Below are 22,614 nucleotides of genomic sequence, written 5' to 3'. Positions count from 1 at the left end.
AGTGGAAATGGGTACATTTACATACAAAATAACAACATGTATTTTACTGTGTTTTTTTTTGTGCACCCCCAGAGCAGATGAAGCATTAGGGGGGAAAAAAATTTAGTTGATTTGTAACAATTATTACATGTTATTATTGGGGGTAATTACCTCAAATTACCCCAAAATAACTTTTTTTTGGTAGATTTATAACTTTTGTCTATAAACAAAACATTGCTTTTTTTTAAATAAATGCCCAAATAATGCCCCTTTCAGACCGCACTTTTTACCCGTTATTTTGCCATTTTTTTTACCGTTTTAAAATGGTAATTTGTGCAGTCTGAAAGGTGCGGTGCAGAGTGAATTTACCGGTTCTATTGAACTGGTATTTCTAAACGGTAATAAAGCAGGGTCCTACCCGTTTCAGACTCGTTTTCTTTCATCCACTGTTTTCTATGGGTTAAAACGGGTTCAGTGTTGTGAAGGAACAAAAACTGCACTGAAATACAGTTTAAAGGCATGCGGTGTAAAAGGGGTTTTAGCTGGCAGACCCGTTTTTAGAAACGTTTTAAAATACCAGTCTGCGATGTGGGACAGTGTCAAAAGCTTTACTTAAAAGTCTAGATAAGCTACATCTACAGCCCCACCTTGATCTATTACTTTAGTCACCCAGGCAAAAGATTTGTTTGACATGATTTCCCCCCAGTAAACCCATGCTGTTTAGGATCCTGTAGTTGCTGGTTTTGATATATTGTACAGCTCTTTGTTTTAAAGGTGCCCACACACTAGAAAGATCTGCGATCTTAAGATGTGTCCATAAATTAGCCTTGAAATCTTTGGTCCGTCCTGGACCAAAGATTTCAGCCATGCCACATCTTTACCAAAGATTTTTCTGAAGATCTCATGTGCGTTCCTATGGATATTTTGTTAAATTTCTGATCTTTCATGCAGCATGTAAGATCAGAAGATTTAGCAATCGGCCGATTTTCGACTGATTATCCATAAACATTGGATGCTATATCGGCCGATTTATCGGAAAATGGGCAAAAAAAAAAGTTCTAGTGTGCTCACACACTAGAAAGATTTTTTGGCCGAATTCCGATAAATCGGCCGATATATCGACCGATAGTCGGTCAAAAATTGGCCGATTTCGGTCCGATGCGCGCTCCTGTAGATCTTTTTACTAAAACTTCTGATCTTACGTGCTGCATGAAAGATAGAAGATTTAACAAAAGATCCATAGGAAAGCACATGAGATCTTAAGAAAAATCTTTGAAAAATATTTCTGAATATACTTGCAACTTAACTGTGACCCCTTCCCCTCTCTTTCAGTAGTGAATACTGAGCAGAAACTGTGTCCCCTTCCACTCTCTCAGCAGTGAACACTGAGCAGAAATAATTATTAATATGATCTGCTATTACATTGTCTTCTTCAAGAAGACTGCCATTCTCTGGGGGTTATTCTGGTTCACTCCTTCTGGCAAATTCCTTCTAAAGGTGCGTACACACGTACAGATTTTTCTGTCTGATCTATCTGGTGAGAACAAAAACCTGGAAATGTATTGGAGCATATGACAATCAAAAATTTCCACCCAAGTGCAGGAAAACAGAAAAAAATATATGCTTAGACAAATTGTTTAAATTATTCTGATATAACAAATTTATCAAAGCGCATATTTTTTCTGTTTTCCTGCATTTGGGTGGAAATTTTTGATTGTCATATGCTCCCATACATTTCCAGGTTTTTGTTCCCACCAGATAGATCAGACAGAAAAATCTGTACGTGTGTGTACGCACCTTGAGATGGACAAAACCTTGTGCACTGCAAGGGGTGGAGGGGGGGGGGGGGGGGGGCTGATGCAACATGTGCATAGAGAGTTAGATTTGGGTGGGGTTTTACTTCAAAATGAAATCTATAAAGCAGTCAGTATTTTCCATGCATAGAAACAAAATAACTCACCCAAATCTAATCTCTCTGCACATGTACAGTGCACATGGAATTTGCCAGAAGTGAACCAGAATAATCCCATCAGTCTTTAGTGTTATTATTCCACTTTTTATTTGCTCCTTTCACTTATATACCTAAAAAAAGTTTCCTCCCCCTTTACCCACTGACTGGGCCATTTTCTCCTCAGCTTGTGCTTTTTCACATCTATTATTCTGCGTTTGCTTATATTTCCTAAAGGCCAACTTTTCTGCTTTCATGATGCTTGCTACTTCTTTCGCAAACAACTCTGGCTTCCTTTTCCTTCTTTTGGCACAAAGTTCTGTTGCATTTAGTATTGCACTTTTTAATTTTTACCACTTCTGCACTTCTTTGAAGTTTCAAAGAATCGCTTAGCATCTCTAAAATATCAACCTTCCTAAAATCTAACACCTTTGTTTTTGTGTGTAATAAGTCAGTCTCTGTCTTTATTCTGAACCATACTGCTTGATGGTCACTGGATCCCAGGTTTTCACCCACATTTACTTGAGTTATTCTGTCAACATTTCTAAGTATTTAATCTAATATTGCGTCTTACGAGTGGGCTCCCTCACCAATTACTGGAGGGATGCTCCTTGCATGGAATTCAGAATGTCCCTACTTCTGGTGGAACTTGCAATAGACTCCTCCCACTTCACATCAGGTAGATTAAAGTCTCCCATGATTATTACCTCTCCTTTTAATGCCATTTATTGATGTCCTGCAATATGCTCTTGACAATATCCTCTTCCTGGCTTGGTGGTTTGTAGATCGTCACTACACGAAGAAGTTGTCACTTTGTCAGGGACCAAGAAGGTTTTTCCAATTTTGATGCACTTATAGCCTTTCTAACTGGATTACTTATGTGTCAGCTGTGCAAGTTTAATTTTTGCATTTCCATACTTGCACCTAGTTGGATTGAGCCAAGTATATCTAAAGTTTGGGGTATGGTGGGTACTTATTAACTTAATGTTAATGCAGGGTTGCCGACTATCCCGGAATGGCCGGGAGTCTCCCGAAAATCGGGACCCCCTCCCAGCCCCCGGAAGGGTGCGCAACCCTCCCGGATTCAGGGGGGAACCCCCTGTGCCCCGGATTGCGGCATTAAAATGCCGCAATCCTTGGGTCTCAGAGGAGGGGGCGGAGCTAAAATGTCACAATCGCGTCATTTTAGCCCAGCCCCCTCCACGGAGATCCGTGAATTCGGCAGTTTGTCGTCATGACGGTGGGGCTTAGTGACATCACGCGGCTGCTGGAACTGTCCTCTCCGGGCTTCTCCCGGAGAGGAGAATTATAAAGTCTGCAACCCTGTGTTAATGCACAGGAAGCCAGATTGCATTGTATGTATTGGGAAAACCAGAAATGTTTACAGATTAATGGTACTTGGATGTCAATTTTAAATATTTTTCTTGTGCTGATCTTTTGGGCCCTGGTTGACACAAAAACATTTAGTAAAGCATTCTAGATCAAAATGCATAAATATATATATCTATATATATTTTTTTTTTACTTGAAGTCTACACATTAGTGAAAAATAAATAAAAGGAAAAATACGTAACATGGTAGCCTCATGGCATGAGTAGGTGCAACTACACAATTTTTACAATAGCCTGGACTTTCTTCTTTTTATACACTAAACTGTTGGGCAGTATTGCAAGGTGGTGGGGGTAAAAGGGCACATAAGCATTTTTCTTATTTAATTTCCTTGCTTTCTACAACTTTTTAACAAGCAGCACAAGCTGTTCTTCCATATCAATGCGGGTATGGGTCATAGGGTCGCCACTGATAAGGCTGACCACTTTTGGTCAACAGGCCATAGGTTGACACATGAAAAATGTCGACATACCTTATGTCAACATAGTGAAAAGATTGGCACAAGCAAATAGGTCAACATAGAAAAGGTCAACACGATTGCTAGGTTGCCACAAGCAATAGGTCAACATGATTAAGGTCGACATAAGTTTTTCACACTTTTTGTGTCTGTGTCGACTATTATAATCTAACTATATCCACTTGGATGTTAAAATATGAAAAAAAAAAGTTTAAAAAAAATTAAAAACATGTCAAACTTTTTCATGTCAACTTTATACATGTCGACCTTTTGACCATGTCAACCTAAGATATGTCAACCTTTTTCATTTGTCGACCAGTAGTGTTTTACCGATTGACTGTCGACCTTATTAGTATCAATCTGCCAACCCCATCCCCTCGATGCTGACCACAATATCAGTCCTTTAACCCCATTCAGAAATTTTCAGAAGTGTCTACAGTCTATAACTACTAACAAAGTACCTTGGTCGCTGCCTAATACACTATGCTTTCATTCACTCACTGCTGTTGAAACTTATTTTTTTTATGTATTTAAATCTCCTTTCAACCTTCCCACACACATACTACCTACAGTACCTTCATTACTGACAAAGACCTTGCTTTCTACTTCAAGGACACGATTGAGTAGATCTGACACAGAAGCACCGATCGTTAAGTATATAGTACTTGCACGCTAATATTGTTATTGTGAATATCGATTAAAAAAATCTTGTTTGTAAGTTTCATCACTGAAATAAAAATGTCACTGAAGCAAAAGCTTAATTTATAGTTGTAAAATGGCGATATAAACGTAAGTATCCGGGGGTAGATTAGTTTTTGGCTCTGGGTGGGGAGAAGGTTAGCATACTTGGTGTACAAATGTCAGTATCGGGGTTGGTGTTCTGACCACCTGCATTCTCAGCACTGACATCCTGTAACCAACCTACTGTATATAAGGACCTTTCTTTCCCTGGACCAGGTCATGCCTGAGTCAGTGAATTTCCCATTAGTCACTTGTGTGGGGAAGCACAGTTGCTTGCTTTGGTATAGTCAGACCGAAATGTATTAGTAACTGAAAAATATTTCCACTGCACTGCATCATATGATATCTTGATTGGAGTGCACATGGGTAGGACATGCACATACTGTCCTTGTAAGTTGTCCTACTTAGCAAATATGTATACATAATTAAAAATAAAACCATGGCAGTGGCTTTTGTTATATTCTATTAAATTGTCTATAATCAAATGAGCGCTTATAACCAAACAATGAAAATAATAAAATTAGACGGGGGGGGGGGGGGGGATGACTTGGTCAGCTGGTCCGTTTGTTTGTGGTAGTACCCATCCTGGACTACGTTTCCCAGGACTACAGGAAATGCTGTGGAGGACAACATGTGGTACCATAGCAGAGCCACTGGGTTACTAAATATTAAGTAACCCAGACAGATGTTCTGGGAAGTTATAGACTGCATTTGCTAACCCACATAAAGGTGCATGGGCGTTTTATTTTGCGACACTCATGGATAGTTAAGACTAAGCAGAAATCTGGTTGTGCTGCTCATCCAGGGAAGGTTACAAATCTGCCCTAAATTTTGGAATTCATGTTGTCGGAGCTCAGGTATCATGTGTTCCCGGCTGTGGCTTCAGTGAGCATGTGGAGGGTTCTGGGTATTGGAACACAGGATGCTTTAGGTAACCACAGTTCATATGTCACCGGGCACCGTGGACACAGCTAGGTGGTAGAGTTGACATGACTCTGAGTAGAGGTAAGGAGTCTAACCCCACCGATGGTTTTCACCAGGAACCTTTGCAAGGAGATTTGGACTTCACTGCAATCGGTGGACAGGTCGCATCCCTCTGTCGGAATTCCCACACCTAACCATCCTATAACCGAGGAAAGAGTGGTGGTGGTTTAGGACTTGAGACTGTGGTCTTATAATCTTAGCTTGGGAGCTGTGGACTGTGTCAGTCAGGGAGCTGTGGACTGTCGGACTGGAAGCTGTGCGCGGTGTCAGCCTGAGATCTGTGGACTGTATTGGCAGATCACAGGTGCACTGGAACAGGTATCTCTGGAACTAGGGAGCCTGGAGCCTAGAACGCTGACTTCTGGGAAATAACTCCTGGATCAGACAAGTTGTTCAAGGCGAGGAGCAAATGCCAGAGGTCTGACCTATATCCCCGCTGCCTGTCTCTGATTGGCTGCCAGTCACAGCATCAATTAACCCCAGGAGGTAAATGCAAAGAACATCTTGCCATGGGAAGTGACTGGGTACAGCGCTCATCAGGGAATTGCATCACCAGACACACCAGTGCGCAGGTAAGGAAGCGGACACAGACGGGCAACGCGATTCCTGACACATGTATTTGTATTATTTATTTATTACCAGTCATTTATATAGCGCATACATATTACGCAGCGCTTTACAGAGAATATTTGAACATTCACCTCCGATTGAAGTTGGTTTGCATGTCATAGCTCATTTGTTTGTATGTGTCTCTCATTACATATTTGTCTTCATGCTGCTGACGTGTATCATATTTTTCCATGAACGTGTTTTATTTGTACTTAAATGCTTGTTCAACCTTGTATGGTTTGATTATTCCTTATCCAAAATGCTCGGGACCAGAAGAATTTTTTATACTTCTGTATTTTGGAATATTTTAATATTTGAATGAGGTATCTTGAGTTATCTTGCATTTATCTTGTATAAGCACATCAAACACATGAAATCACACAAAAATATTTTATTTGTGCAAGAAACAAGGTTTTAAAACATGAAACAAAGTTTGTGTACAATCTCAGACACTGAATTTGAATGCCAAGCAATCATGTACTTGCACATGTTTAGTGCCATTTACAAGTTATTTCTGCAGTAGTGCCAGTTACAGATGTAGCCAGTAGGTTTTTAGCAAAAAAATAAAAGTACATTTTGGAGACTATGGTTTTCAGAATAATGTGTATAAAGGATACTCAACCTTTACTACTGTCAACTAGTTAAAGAAAGTATATCTCAGGAATAAATGCCATCTAAAAGCAAATATAGTCAAATTTTATGCAGCAAATATTTCACTTTAACAGGCAGTTCTTTTTACAAAGCAAGTAAAATAATGTATAGGGATACATTGGGATACATTCATTTGTGAATCTTTGCCTATTTGAAGCAATAATAGTACATATAATCTAACCATCAGTTTTTCTCCAGATTGTATAGTACTGTAAAAAAATACAATCCTATTCTCTTTCCTTGAAGAATCTCTAACTAAGGACAAAGATTCTGTTTCTGTTTTTGAAGTAAAGCAAAAAATAAATATAACAAATAAACAAAAGCAAGTAACATACATGGGAACAACCATATTGCACTATAGGTGGGGCAGATGTAAAATATGCAGAGATTTAGATATTTGGGTTGAGTGTGAGAAAACTAAAATCTAAATTGTAGTGTAAAAATAAAGCTGTCTAGCTTTGTACACGCTAGACAATAAATTAAACTATTTGCTTGATAACAAGCATTGTTAATTATATTTATGCATATCATATAGTGAGTACAGAGACAGAGAATATTGCTAGCGAGAGCTATGCTGTGGAATGCAGAATGGTTTCCGCAATACCCACCACACCCCTACCATCGCTCCTCACAGTATGATGCCATCACTCGTAATATCACAATGAGGACACATAATCTAATCTGTACCTAGCTTAACATTTGTGGGCTACATGCAAAAGCAGGCAATATTTGCCCTGTACAGAAAAAAAAAATGTGTTTGCTTCCATTGCATGGCAACATGGTTTGTTCCAGATTTACTTGCTTTTTTTGCCTTTTTTTCAGTGGTTGCAAAACTTTTTTGAATTGTGGCAACCCTAGTGTATTAGAATTTTCTTTCACAGAACCTCTAGGTCAAAAGTTTCTTTTTAAGAAATCTAAATAAAAATTGTGTTAATAGGTCATCCTTAATTTTAAATTTGTCCTGAGGGACAGGATTTGATTTGCTCATATACTTTGTTTGCTTGCATATTACTTTGACATTACATAATTTAAATTGGTACCTAACCACCAACCCCCAAGTCAGTGTCTCAAAGCACCTCAGGGTGCCTATTCACACCTCAGAATGAGGCCCAAGCTGAACTAGAGAGTCCAGGAAAGTAAAATAGAGCCTGATAAATGTACAGGTAAATTCAAGAGCGTATTCAATTGCAAATAATATCTAAACGCCATCACGTAAAATCCTCTTGTGATTGAGAAGTTTCACACAGCCTTTCTTAGTCATTAGTATACACAACATTCTACAACATTCTCTGATGACCACCTGTCAAAAAGTGTAATGATCAGAGATATGGTATTCTGGTCCACACGCAAAGCTGCGAATTTCATAGGTGACCATCGATTTCTACATCGCTCGCAGATGTAAGACTACTCTCTGTTGTCTTACATTTGCAAGCTCCCTGTGCGGGAAGCGGGCGGGCAGCTGACATCCGCTGTCTCGCCTCCGGCATCAGCGTCATGGGTGGATCTACATGAAAACGCCCATGAAATGCTGGGTGTTCCCGTGGGCATGACCCCTCACCGCCGGCCCCCGCATGGACTAACCATTAGTTCTACTGCCATGACAACATTTTTTTCCAGCTTGCAGGTTACTCAGAGTGGAAAAACTATAAATGGACAGGAGCAGGTAATTTCTCCGATATATCTATCATCAGTCAAGCATATAGGTATTACCCTATTCTAAGCATTCAAACCTTTGTCCAGATCTGTCATATTACAGCTACTAAACACCTTTCTTGGATTGCACCTACTCTGAAATAAGTACAAGACTTAAGGGGCATACACCCGGGGCGATTTCAACCCTATTTCTAAGCCTTCTGACTAGATTGCTTAGTAATGAAGCACGGATCACTCCTTGTGTATGGCCTCCGACGACAGACGTTCTGCGCGTTATCTTGTGACTGGATTTCGACTGCATGCATCTAGTCATCACCTGTGTTCTCTCTATTGAGAACACGGGCAGTGACCACATCACTGGTGCACAAAGATCCTGCTGCCCTGTGTGTACGGGGCTTTACAAAGATTCAGGCTTTTATTGGACACTTCTTTTTTTTTATTGGACACTTCATTTAATCAAATTTCCTGAAAATTATCTGAAGGCTATTATTCCCTATTTATCACATTTTTAAATACATTAGGCTGATCTAAATTGCTGTTCAAGTGTTTTAAGTAAATGTCAAACATAAACTGCTGTGCTAAAAGGAGAATTTTGGTATCTCCTCTCCTGTCAAAAGGTCAATGGGCTGGAGGAGACTGGCAGTAACTGTAAGAGTGAGGGAAAAAACACAGTTAATTTCTCAACTCCAAAGGAGTTGCAAGCATTTGTTGCATATTTTAAGATATGCTCTTCCCAAGAGAACCTACGGGGCAGTTAATGTCCTGAAGAAAAGCTTATTGCCCATAGTTGGCCTATGACAGGTGGACCCCTTTGCTATGATACAAGGGGTTCCTGAAGTGCACACAGAGGCCCTTATTCAGATCTGATCGCAATACAAATTTGTTTGGAAAATGGGCAAAACCATGTGCACTGCGGTGGGACAGATGTAACATGTGCAGAGAGAGTTAAATTTGGGTGGGGTGTGTTGAAACTGAAATCTAAATTGCTGTGTAAAACTAATGCAGCCAGTATTTACCCTGTACAGAAACAAAATAACTCACACAAATCGAACTCTCTCTGTACATGTTACATCTGCCCCACCTGCAGTGCACATGGTTTTGCCCATTTTCCAAACAAATTTGTACTGCGATCAGATCTGAATAAGGACCAGAGTAAGCTAAGTCCTTGGGGAGCCTTGAACTCCAGGACATCTACGTGCTCCTCAGTCACATCTTTCTGGTAATGCCTCCACTTTTTCCAATTATGATTGATTTTATACATTTGAAAACTATTTTTTGCTTATGTAATAAATTAAGATTTTTAATAACACTATTTTGGATTTGTTATCCTTATTTTTGCATATGCAGTGATAACTACAGGCAGTACAAATGGAGTAATGTTTTAAGGTCACCGGTTAGATTCCCACCACAGCCCAAACTGTATGAAGTTGTATATCCCCTCTCTATATCTTCCCTCTTAACCTACCTGCAGAATTTTAGAGTGTAATTGGCTGCCAACAAAAATGAAGATTGTTGTTCAAATATGCGGGCATACTACTTTGGCCATGTGGTTCTTATCTGCAATGACATTCAATTTTAGTAGTCACTAGGGTGTTCAAATTTACACTCTTAAGCGTAGATCGTATCCACATAAAGCTATTACTAGGAGATTATCAATTTGAACAACACATCCTAAAAAAGCACACAGCTTTGCTGCCGACGTGCGTTTCATGATGGCTTTGCCTTTTGCTTCTTACATAACCAATAAATTAGGACTGAGGACCAATTGTCTTCTCAAGATCCCGCCACGTGTTCCTATTCAGATTGTCGGGAACCTGTATGGATGTATATTATTGATGGTACGGCTTCTCTGTTTATTAACTATGCAGGCGGCATGGTTGTTTTAGTTCATTAATGATATTTATATGGCTGTAAGTTTGAAACAAAGTTATAGTGTTTCTTTATTACCCACTAGCTGTAACATGATACAGCTCCATTGTAGCCGAAATTACTTCTTTAATTTATATCTGGATACATTCCCACCACTTCTATCTAAGAAAGAGTGGATATATATATATCCACCATTGGAAATTCAATGTTTAAATAAGCTTAATCCTCCACAATACAACACATCCCATAATGATATTGAAATAAAACTAAATTAAAGCCACACACAGTAAAATTAAAACACACACAGCCTTCTTTGTATAATTGAATACTAATTTCATTAACCTTTTTTATTTTTCATGTTACATGATATATTTTAATGATCTTAATTTTTAAAATTACTCTCTTTTCTATAACCCATGCGACAACAAAGAGACAATATTTCCTTGTTCTCTATAATGACTTTACCCCGTCCTCAGCAGTTCATTCCCTGTACCATTTGCAGAATATCAGTATGTCACTGATGTTTTTCCTGGAGACAAGTGGCTTCTTTGCTGCCCTTTTTGACACCAGGCCATCCTCAAAAAGTCTACGCCTCACTGTGCATGCATACGCACTCGCACCTGCCGCTGCAATTCCTGAGCAAGATTTGCACAGGTGGTGCCTCGAACCCACAGCTGAATCAACTTTAGAGATGGTCCTGGCACTTGTTGTACATTCTTGGGTGCCCTGAAGCATCACAGCTATTTAAATTCTCTCCTTAAAGTTGTTGATCTGATAAATAATTTAATTGAGGCGAAATTTTATTAGATGCAATATTCTTGCATGTGAAGCCCTTTTTGTGATGATGATGGCGCATATTTTCATATGTCAGCTTGTTCTTTTGTGGCAGGGCTGAAATACAGTGTAAATGTTGTTTTTGGGATTACATTAATTGTCATTGTAAAGAGGGGCTTTGTAGTTCATTCATGTCACGAAGAGTGCCACCTGTCTACATATAAAAGTATACATGTTATAGGGTAGTGGTCAGGGAACTCTGTCCCCATTACCCCACGCAGTGCATGTTTTGCAGGTCTCACAGAATCACAAGTGAAATAATTAACTCCACCTGCGGACCTTATAAATGTGTCTGTGAGTAATTAGTACACCTGTGCAGCTGCTGGGTTACCAGCAAAACATGCACTGTGTGGGGTAATGAGGACCGAGTTCCCTGACCACTGTTATAGGGTGTAGTCTTGACAAGAATAATGGCAACTCTTTTTTTCTGTGCCTCATTTATACATTCGATTATGTTTGCCCTATGTGGCACCGGAAACTTTGACTTTGGCGCTCTGCCTCATGTAGTGAATCCCATGCGTCTATATATTTTTTCTTAAATTAGCATCTTTATTTGCTAATAATATATTAAATCATTGGGATTAGTAATTCTTGGACAAATAACTTGGCATAATGTAACAGATGAAACAATGCTGCATATTACGGGTCACTTGTATCGGGTAGCTGTCTCTTTTTATCCAGATGGCGTAATTTTTACTGACTTTACTAAATAGTGTGTAAAGTATTTAGGATAAGTATTGATTTTCTGTGGACTGTTTGTCGTAGGTGCAATATGTACAATTTATAACTTTAGACTTTGATATTCCCATATGTTCAGTTTAATAAAAGAAACACCTTTCACTATGTATCCAGCTTTAAACCTGGATATATGAGCTGTATTAAGTGAGAAGTTGTAATTCCTCATTTCCCTATGTCATAAGTTTCTTCAGTATTCAAAAGCTGTTGTTCCAGTTTGGCTGGTTGAGCTGCCAAGATGACACTAGCAATTACTGAGGACATCTAAGAAGTTCATTGATAGAGTTGCTGTTCATTTGAAGCCAAGTGTAACAAAGTAAACAATTGGTTGATTCTAGTAGTCTGTTGACTAACGTATAGTATAGTAGATGTCTCATTAGCTTAATTTGTTTAATCTTGTACTTAACTATATATTTGCACTGTCTTATTTCCAAAAATGTATAATTGTTAGTGGCACAAAGTGTGAAATTGGGTATTTTCTTAATTACTGGTTTATAAAGTTAAGCCTTCAGCACACATTCTTTGTATCTATGTATTTATATGAAGGCTAATGCTGCTCCTCACCTCTATGGTGTGCCAGCAGCACACACACAAACCTGCTCAGCATGAAAGCGCCCTGTCTTCCAGCAGCAGCAGGAGTTCCAGAAACCCAGCAGCTCCTCTGTGAGTAGCAACCGCCCGTATAATCAGGCTTTGATGTCCATCATTTTTAAGAGCTTTTAATTAGCTATATAATAATTAACAATGATAGTAGATTATTCAGCTCTATTTTAAAAGTGGTTGGCTGCTCTATTCTATATAGTATCAATTCAACATTTTTACTGTCTAATCAAACTAATATTAAAACATTAAGACCAATTGTAAAGCGCAACAAAATATGAATATAAGAAACTGTAAATAAAACAAATTTGTCTGCTTCCTTATCCATTAATACAATTTTATTCGGAATTGATCCACACATTTTGTATACTATTTATATTGATTTGAGGATCATGACAATGAGTTCAAGCTGTTGACTTGCCATCAAAATTCACCAGATCTGTGGGATATTCTGTAAAATAAGTCTGTTGTATATTATTTAGCCATATTTATACCTGAAACAAAAAACATTTTTTTCTATTTATTTCTTACCAGTTATTCATATAGTGCACACATACTGTATATGTATAAAGTTGCAAATCCTAGCGACCGCTAAACATGGTTCAAATGAGCCAGCTATTTACATTTTACATATATATGAAACAAATCAAGCAGCGGCACCCAGAGGACTTGTATAGAACCTTGTACGTGCGCGCATCTCATGCATGTGCACCCCCTTCCGACGGCTGGCACAGGGTGCCGAATGGAGCAGCTCCATTTGTATATGGAGTTGACCTATTCCACACTGGTTAGGACAGGACTGTTCCTAGGTTTGCTAAAATGAGCTATAGTCCCAGGCAATGTTCCCTCTAATTTTACGAAGGCTGTGTGCGGCTAAAGATTTTGGCTGTGCAATTTTGGAAGGAAATTAACATTTTTGTGCGTCACTTATATATAACTGGAAAATGATGTTCAGCATTTGTGTTAACTTTACTTCAAAATTATATTAAACATTTAAACATTCAAAACACAGCACACAATGTAGTTAATGGGTGAAACACACATTAATTGAGTCCACAACTGCAAAAAGGGACCACTGCTGCTATGTGCGCTATGTTGTAATGTCTGTGCGCACACTCGTCGAGGTGTGCACGCGCGCACAGCTTAGAGGGAACACTGGTCCCAGGAGAAACAGATGTTGTGACCAGATTTCACAAGGTTTATTCACGCCATTTCAGAATTATTATTATAACTTTTTTTTTTTTATGTGGTAGATGACATGTCTCCTTCTTCAGGGCTTATTGGGCCACTCATACAGTAATTCTCCATCCTCTATGCCTTGGATGTTAACTAGAGACATGGGGTTAAATGTAATACTTTTGGGGCTAAATGTAATACTTTTGGGGCTAAATGTAATGTATTTATAAAGACTTTGGTTCTTTATAAATACAGGTATTCTAGCATAATCATTTGCAAGGCAAAACCAACCTGCTTTTGCTTTTTATATATTGCCACTAAAAAATAAGGGGATTTTTTCACAAGTCCTGAATCTCCGACTTCTTACAGGCTTATTACATTTTATGTCTCACAAATGTAATACTGTATCTTCACTAAGAACAAAGTGACACAATCAGGGCAGCCCACCTGAACATTATGATTGTGTTGGTGTCTGCACTTTATTTACATATTTTCATTTCAGGTCTCCGACAATGGCTGGTGGATTGTTTGCTGTAAGCAAGAAATATTTTGAATACCTTGGTACTTATGACATGGGCATGGAAGTTTGGGGAGGAGAGAACTTGGAGCTCTCTTTTAGGGTGCGTATTGCTGAAAACTGAATTAACAATTGCAAATTCATGTTTCATATCTCCAATTGCACATAATAGTTTTATGAGGCTCCTGTCTCACTGATGCAGTATGATTGTAATTTAAAACCTACGCAGGAAACAAAGATCATGATACAGCTTTATGCTATATCTATCTATCTATCTATCTATCTATCTAATTGTAACAAGTATCACAAGCACAGGGTCTCAGATGATGACTTTGTAGTTTATTCTCAGCAGCAGGTTACATCATAGCAGGTTCAATCCACATGCAGTCAGTTTTACAAGCAGTAGCAGCATCTTAAAAGGCTCCAATGGTCCCTATCCTTTAACAGCCCCGGCCTATCATTCGGGTAGATATTCCACCATCGAGAGCAAGATGACTCAGCCCTGGAAACCCTTCTATCACGAAATCCCAGGTGCTGCTTCTTACACACCTAGGATTCTGCTACTGCTTCCAAAACCTGGTCTGGATCCTCCACATTACTTTAATTTTGGGGAATGCTGGCTTTACCACAATATAAATTAAATATATACACACTGCTCAAAAAAATAAAGGGAACACCTAAACAACACAATGTAACTCCAAGTCAATCACACTTCGGTGAAATCAAACTGTCCACTTAGGAGCAACTCTGATTGACAATCAATTTTGCATGCTGTTGTGCAAATGGAATAGACAACAGGTGGAAATTATAGACAGTTAGCAATTGACCCGCAATAAAGGAGTTGTTCTGCAGGTGGTGACAACAGACCATTCTCAGCTCCTATGCTTTCTGGCTGATGTTTTGGTCACTTTTGAAAGCTGGTGGTGCTTTCACTGTAGTGGTAGCATGAGACAGAGTCTACAACCCACACAAATGGCTCAGGTAGTGCAGCTCATTCAGGATGGCACATCAATGCGAGCTATGGCAAGAAGGTTTGCTGTGTCTCAGCGTAGTGTCCAGAGCATGGAGGCACTACCAGGAGACAGGCCAGTACATCAGGAGATGTGGAGGAGGCCATAGGAGGGCACCAACCCAGCAGCAGGATCGCTATCTCAGCCTTTGTGCAAGGAGGAACAGGAGGAGCACTGCCAGAGCCCTGCAAAATGACCTCCAGCAGGCCACAAATGTGCATGTGTCTACTCAAACGGTCAGAAACTAGTGTTCCCGCTAGGCTTTTTTAGCGGGGCGCTGCGCCCTGCCCGATTTTTAAAGGGCAAAATGCGCCCTGCCCCATTAGCAGCGCTCCGCTAAATCAGCCTGCATTCTGCCCGCCGGAGTGCCCGGGCCGTCGCATCGCTGAAGGGGGCTTGGCCATGGCTACGTCCCGGCAGCTCAGTGACGTAGTCATGGCCGGGCAAGCCCCTCCACGATGCGGCGGCCCGGGCACGCCTCCTGGGGTGATGCGGCGGCCCGGGCACGCCTCCTGGGGTGACGTAGCGGCCCGGGCACGCCTCCTGTATTGACGCGGCGGCCCGGGCACGCCCCCTAGTGTGACGCGGCAGCCCGGGCACGCCCCCTAGCGTGACGCGGCGGCCCGGGCACACCCCCGCCATGACGTGGCGGCCCGGGCACGCCCCCCGCCGTGACGTCGGCGTGCCCGGTCCGCCAAACCAGCGCCCTGCCCCCCATAATTCCTAGGGGGAACACTAGAAACAGACTCCATGAGGGTGTTATGAGGGCCCGACGTCCACAGGTGGGAGTTGTACTTAAAGCCCAACACCATGCAGGACGTTTGGCATTTGCCAGAGAACACCAAGATGGGCAAATTTGCCACTGGCGCCCTGTTCATTCATTCAGATCTAGGATGTGTTATGTAAGTGTTCCCTTTATTTTTTTGAGCAGTGTATATGCACTGAATGGCCAAATTATTATGACCACCACCTCAATACAATGTTGGACCACCTTTTGCCCTTAATGCTGCATGGATTCTTCTTGGCATGGACTCTATGAGATGGTGGTAGGTGGTATGAGGAATTTGAGACCATATCCGATGAACTGTACTTTCCAATTCCTTAATTGGATTGAGATCTGGTGATTGTGCAGGCCAACTAAGCACGGTAAAGTCTCTGTCATGCTCTTCGAACCATCTGCGGACAATGCCAGCTTTTTGACAGGGAGCATTGTCCTGCTGGAAGTATCCATCCCTTGCAGGGTTCACCATTAACTTAACAGGATGTACTTGATCTGCGATAACACTGAAGTACCCTTCGCCATTCAGACGTTGTTCCACAGGAATCAAAGGACCCATACAATGCCAATAAAACATCCCCCAAACCATAATATTGCCTCCACCAGCTTGAAGTGTTGTGGCAATGCAGTTGGCGTCGATGCTTTCGTGCTGTTTTCTCCCTATTCGCACCCTGCCATCTGCATGGTGTAATTGAAACTGCGATTCATCAGACCACATGACCCTTTCCAGTCATCTACTGTCCAATCCTTGTGCTTCTTTGCGAACTGGAGACATCTGCTCTTGTTCAAGGCAGTAGAGGCTTTCAAACAGGTCGTCGGCTTCCATAACCTATACAATGTAATGTGCGGCGTACAGTTCATTCAGAGACCTTCGCAGATACTCCTTGATTAAGATTCCCTGCAATTTGACGTACTGTTGCTCTTCTGTTGGACTGGACAACTCTGGCAAGTTTCCTTTTAGATCGAGCATTCAGTAGCCTATGACGACCACAAGCCTGACGGTGAGACCCAGTTTTCTGCTTGGTAGTCCACTCTCTGTAAACATTAATAACTACTGCTCTGGAACACTTCACAAGTGCAGCCGTTTTGCTGATACTGGTTCAGACGGTTCGAGCACCTAAAATCATACCACGTTCAATCTTAGTTAAAATCACGTTTTTGCCCATTTCTTCGCAAGCAACACCATGCAATTGATGCTTCACTTGTCCTGCATTCCCTTTTTATAGCTATCTTTCCCTCTAGCGGCAACAACATGAAATTATGGCCGATCTGAGTATAAGTGTCAAGTGGTCATAATAATTATATATATATATATATATATATATATATATATATATATATATATATATATATATATACATGCATACATACATACACACACTAAGTAGTGGACATTCGCTGTTTACTGAGTGCGCCCCCCCTGCCAAATCCCCTCGGAAACAAAATCAAGGTGATGTGAATGAGAAAACATCACCTCCCATGGTTGCCCACCATCAAATGATTTCTCCTGCCTTTGCAAATAAAAGTCAGTCTGAACTGACTTTTATTTACCAATGCTAGGTTTTATTTACCAATTGCGCTTTGTCCGCCCCTGGCTTTCCCTCCTGGCAGTGAACAGTTGAGTGTGTAACTTGCCAAACCCCAACCATCGAAGCTGGGGCCAAATTCGGTTTGCTAGGAGCAATCATGAATCGGCCCATAATTCCACTGTCACTTTACTGATGGGTGAATGAGTCAGAATACTCTTTGTGCTAAGCACTCCTTAAACCTACCCAGCACCTACACAATCAATGCACATGATTTCACTTTAGTTATATTACACATTACATACAAATTTTAATCTTGGATAGAATAAGAACCAATATTATGCTATGGACCACAATGATGCATAGTCCTGCTTTGATTCATAAATGGATGCCGTTTGTACATCATCTGTGTCTGCTGGTACCAAATTTTTCAAAAGTAGCAAGAGGTGCTTGAATGACTAAATGACTCCTGCATGCTTAATCACCTGTATGAGCATCTGCCATATGTGTAACCCTCAGGTTACACAGGATGACCAGGGCTGTACACTCTGCTGAGGACAGGAAATCTCTGTCTGAAGACTCAGACCCTGGCCTTGCCACTCCCAGTGAATGACATGCTGTCAGTTAGGTTGCAGCATGGGAGCACTACATGCGACGGTGCAATACCTGATCTACATGTTCGCTGAATAGTCGTAAAAACATCATGTTTATATACGTCTGTGAATTACCCTAACGGTGTGTGCACACGCTTCGATTTTAACAGGTTTTCAATATGACTTTGCGTGTAGAAGCTAAATTGAATCGAAATTGAACGGTTTTTAGGATGCTTTCGAACGGCATTCGATTCGATGCGTGCTCCTGTTTTCTGTATATGGAAAAGACAAATAGACTCTGTAGGCAAGGAAATATTGAATCCAGTAAATCAAATGTGTACACTGTGCCTTGAATGCACATAGAAATCTATATAGAATGCAAATGTGCAGATTGAATGTGAAATCGAATGGAAAGCAAAGGTCAAACCGAAAGGGATTGGGGAAATCAAAAGCAAATCGAATCGAAAGTAAATCAATGCTTGTGTACACATCTTCAGACTGCTATCATTCTAAACATAAATGATACATGTGAGCTGGAGATTTCTTCTGACATGTATAAAGGTTAGAAAAAAATTGAATTGAAGGAATCATTATAATACAATTGAGTCTCTTAACTCTTGAGTGCCAGCATTGCTGTGAGAGATCCTCAAAATATCTGCTAAAAAATGCCAGTGTTGCTCACAGCGACTGTTTTTGCTTTGGGTGGAATATTTAACTAAACATCAATTAATTAACCTGGCTTTGTTTGTATTTTTTTATGCTAAAAGAACAGTCGCTGAAAGCGATGCTGGCATTATTTAGCAGATATTTTGAGGATCTCTTACAGCAACGTTGGCACTCAAAGGGTTAAAAGACAATTTACATTACAGCTTTCCATTACTCTGGGTGTGAAATGTGTTGCTATGCATGAGCCTCTCCCACCTTTGTCACACCTGACATTCCGTGACAGCGGTTGCTTTTCATGGTAAATTTTATGGCAGCTGATATGCAGTAATACTGGATTCCAGTTATGTTACTGCAGACAAAGAATACCACTGTTTAACCCTATGAGTGCCAACATCTCTGTGAGAGATGTGCAGACTATCCACCAAAAATGCCGGCGTCGCTCACATTCCTTATAAAAATTCAAAGAAATTAAAAAAGTGTCCTGTAAAAAAAGAGAATTCTTATATACAGGTCATTATGATGAATGAAAAGTTATTTTAAAATACTGTGTACGAAGAGGCAGCCCTCTTGGCTCAACTTAAGACCTTCTTTGTTCAGACGGAGGTTCAGGGGTGGACGTGTCTGGAGGAAATAGCTTGTCCTAAATTCCCTTTGAGAGACTTACTTTGGCTACCTACTAACACGCCCAAAAACCTTAAACCTCCTCCCATCTACTTGGGCTTCATCTACTTGGGCTTCCCTAGTTATTTGGGACAGATTGACTCATGCTATATCTAGTAAATTCCACAACTTTACCCTCAATATCCCTACATACTCTAGCCTGTATCATTCCAACCTTAATCCAAATAAATGGAACTCGAGAGGGATCAAGCTTGGCGACTTGTTGAATGGGCTTTTTTTTTTAGCTCTTTCTCAGATTTACAAAAACGCTTTGCTTTTCCTGACTCCGATAGATTGCAGTACTATCAAAGAAACCACTGGTGGAATAGCCTTGAGTTCTCCTCAATAGTACCAACACCCTTTTTAGCGGATATAATTACTAGACTTTCCAACAAAGATTCTAAAGGAGAGATCTCATTTTGGTATAGAACACTCTTAGAATCGATTCCATCCCCCAAGTCCAAGGCTCAAACCCTTGGGAAGTAGATATTGGCTGTGTGTTGCAGGAGACCCAATGGAAGAACATCTTTAATCTTCATATAAAATGACCAAGTGCTTGAATCACACTGAGATGCACATCAAATTACTACATAGGTTATATCTCGCGCCGGACAGACTCCATACGATTTGGCCCTCTTGTTCGAAGTTCTGTTGGCGCCTTTGCAGAGAAGTTGCTCATTTGTTCCATGTCTTTTGGTCCTGCCCATATATAATACCCTTTTGGAAAGATATCTTTGGCCTTATTAATAAAGCCCTAACCCTATCCCTGATGCCCTCTCCTCTCATCCCCCTCATTCACACCACGTTGTTGGTCATATATGCATCGCAGCTCGGGCTGCTTTGGCACAGTGCTGGAAACCAGCATCACCCCCCTCCTGTATCAAAGTCCATTCACACTTCTTAATGGAGCTAGACCATTCCCTAACATATATCTCTACCCAATCCTCCTTAGCCCATTGGAACCCCTGGAAGGCCTTCGTTACGGACGGTGAAGGTGCTGACCTTATAAGTCCAATTGAATCCACTTAGGGCCAAGTTCTTTATTTATTTCATATTTATTTAATAGCTGCGGATATTTGAATTGTAACCCCGTAAGAGATTGTATTGTCTTATATCATGCTATGTTTTGTTTTTTAAGACTGTCCTCTTCCTTTTGTTGACTGACCTTACCCCCCCCCCCACCCCTTCTTCCCTTCTGTCGTCCCCCCCTCCCCCCATTGTTTTGAAAAATGTAAAAACTATTGATGTTAAAATACTGTAATGGGGCATACACAGACCGGGCCATGAGCCTGGTGCTGGTGAAAGAAATACAGGGGACCCCAACTACCCTCCCCCCCCCCCCCCCCCCTGTATTTCTGCAACCAGGACCAGGCTCCATGAGCCAGGAGCTGGTAGCTGTTGGGCGGGTAGACCGCACACTGTTTTTTTTGCTGTTTCTTTTATGTATTTGATATGAATCAGATGCATGATCTATATCAAATACATAAAAGAATAGAATACTCCTATTACTATTTTATAAATGTGTAGCAGTCCATTGGTGAAAACCGCATTTGTCACTATTTTCTCTATGTAGAAGATACATTTGGGAAATTTCACTATGCAGATAGGACTGGAGCGATGGCCTGGAGGTAGTGCAATGGCTTGGGATAGCGAAGGTACAGAGTACGTATCCCAGCCGCTGACTGTTTTAAAAAAATATCAATTTTATTTATTTTTTATATTGTGATATTTATATATGATAATAGTGCGAATACACTAATGCAAATCGTTTATGTATAAAAATGTAGACATTCTTCCTATATATACTGTATCAGTGGAAATTAATAAAGTAATTTCAGTGAGAGGTGGATCAGAACTGGTATGTAAAATCAGCAATTAAGTATACACCAATTACAATCCAGAACAAAGGATAAAATTGGGTCCTGGAGAGAGTTATAGGGTACTTATGTAGTACCAGGGTGCCCAATTAACATACATACGCTAACGTAAGGAAATCGCATCGCACGGCCCGTTTTAGTGCTATGCGATGCGTGCATGCAAATCTCAGTAGTTAATATGGTATGGACGTTTGGCAGTTACCGTAGCTGTGTTTTTAGAATAAGCGTAGTCAGTCAGAACTTGCGTAAGTGTTACCGGTCCCTGTCAGATTCAGTCTGAGGTGAATAACTGACAGTAATGGCTGCATCAGGGAGAGCTGAGAACACAACAGAGGTGACAGTGATGGCAGGTAAACAAGTCACCATGTTCACCTTGCCAAATACAGAGGAGGAGGAGGAGGCTGTAATGTTTTTCCAGTGCCACCAGTTGCTGCCAGTCACGCAAAATTGTGTGAACGGGTACCCGATTCGACTATCCCTGAAGGAAAGCATGTGGGGCTGCCACATTAAGGCCTGCCGCAAAAAGGTCAGCCTCCGAGCGGTGGTTCCCGGGGTGCCGTTTACCCTTCCTCACACCTGTCCGCTTTATCTATTCTTGGGCGGAGGATATGACAAGTGTGGCATATTGTGACCAGGAACTGCAAATGTCTATCAAAACAGCAGTGCAGTACAACGGCTTGATGCGGGAGGCATGCACTATGCACTTTATTTCCCAGCCCCATAGGCATGGTGGTCGAAGTGGACGAAAGCCTCTTCGTGAAGCGTAAAAATCATATGGGAAGGATGCTGCCTCAGCAGTGGATTTTTGGAGGGATTTGCAGGGAGACTGGTTGAGAAGAGAGATGCCAGTACGTTGATGGCCGCCATCAACGATTTTGTTGCTCCTGGATCGATGATCTATTCGGATTGTTGGAGGGCCTACAACACGGAGCAGCTTCAGCAGGCAGGATATGAGCATGTGCGTGTGAACCATCGATTTAACTTTGTGGACCCAGAGTCAGGGGTTCACACGCAAAAAATTGAGTGGCTGTGGGGGGCATGTAAATGGTGAAACAAGCGCCAAAGAGACACGTCCCGCAAAAATTTGGACTTGTACCTGGAAGAGTTCATGTGGAGGAAGACTCTGGGCACTACTAATCCCCTTCGCCGCATTCTCTATGCTCTGACGCTGCTTCCCAAGGCAAAATTAACTGCCTTCATAGTGACTCTATTATTCTTTTTCTTTTTTCTTCAATAATTATCATTATTCTTGTTGTATCACTTGATTTCTGTTTATAAATGTAATTAATTAATGTGTTATCTTTATTAATTGTCAAGTAAATTTAAAGTTCATCGTTAATACATGTCCTCATTACTGTGTCA

General features: G+C 40.8%; 1 protein-coding gene across 2 annotated transcripts in view; it reads left to right on the top strand.

Annotated features, from left to right (window-relative positions):
* Positions 1–22,614, top strand: part of GALNT4 (polypeptide N-acetylgalactosaminyltransferase 4) — a 145,009-nt gene that overhangs the window by 99,778 nt on the left and 22,617 nt on the right. For both annotated transcript variants that reach the window (XM_083188374.1, XM_083188373.1), the window contains exon 6: positions 14,128–14,245. In XM_083188374.1, the coding sequence (XP_083044500.1) occupies positions 14,128–14,245 (118 nt within the window). The remainder of the gene's footprint in view (positions 1–14,127; positions 14,246–22,614) is intronic.

Source organism: Crinia signifera, chromosome 5 (genome assembly GCF_055691185.1).
Source record: "Crinia signifera chromosome 5, ASM5569118v1, whole genome shotgun sequence".
In the NCBI taxonomy this organism is placed as follows: domain Eukaryota; kingdom Metazoa; phylum Chordata; class Amphibia; order Anura; family Myobatrachidae; genus Crinia; species Crinia signifera.
The sequence above is the reverse complement of the archived record's forward strand: the minus strand, read 5'-3'. Positions and strand labels throughout refer to the sequence as shown.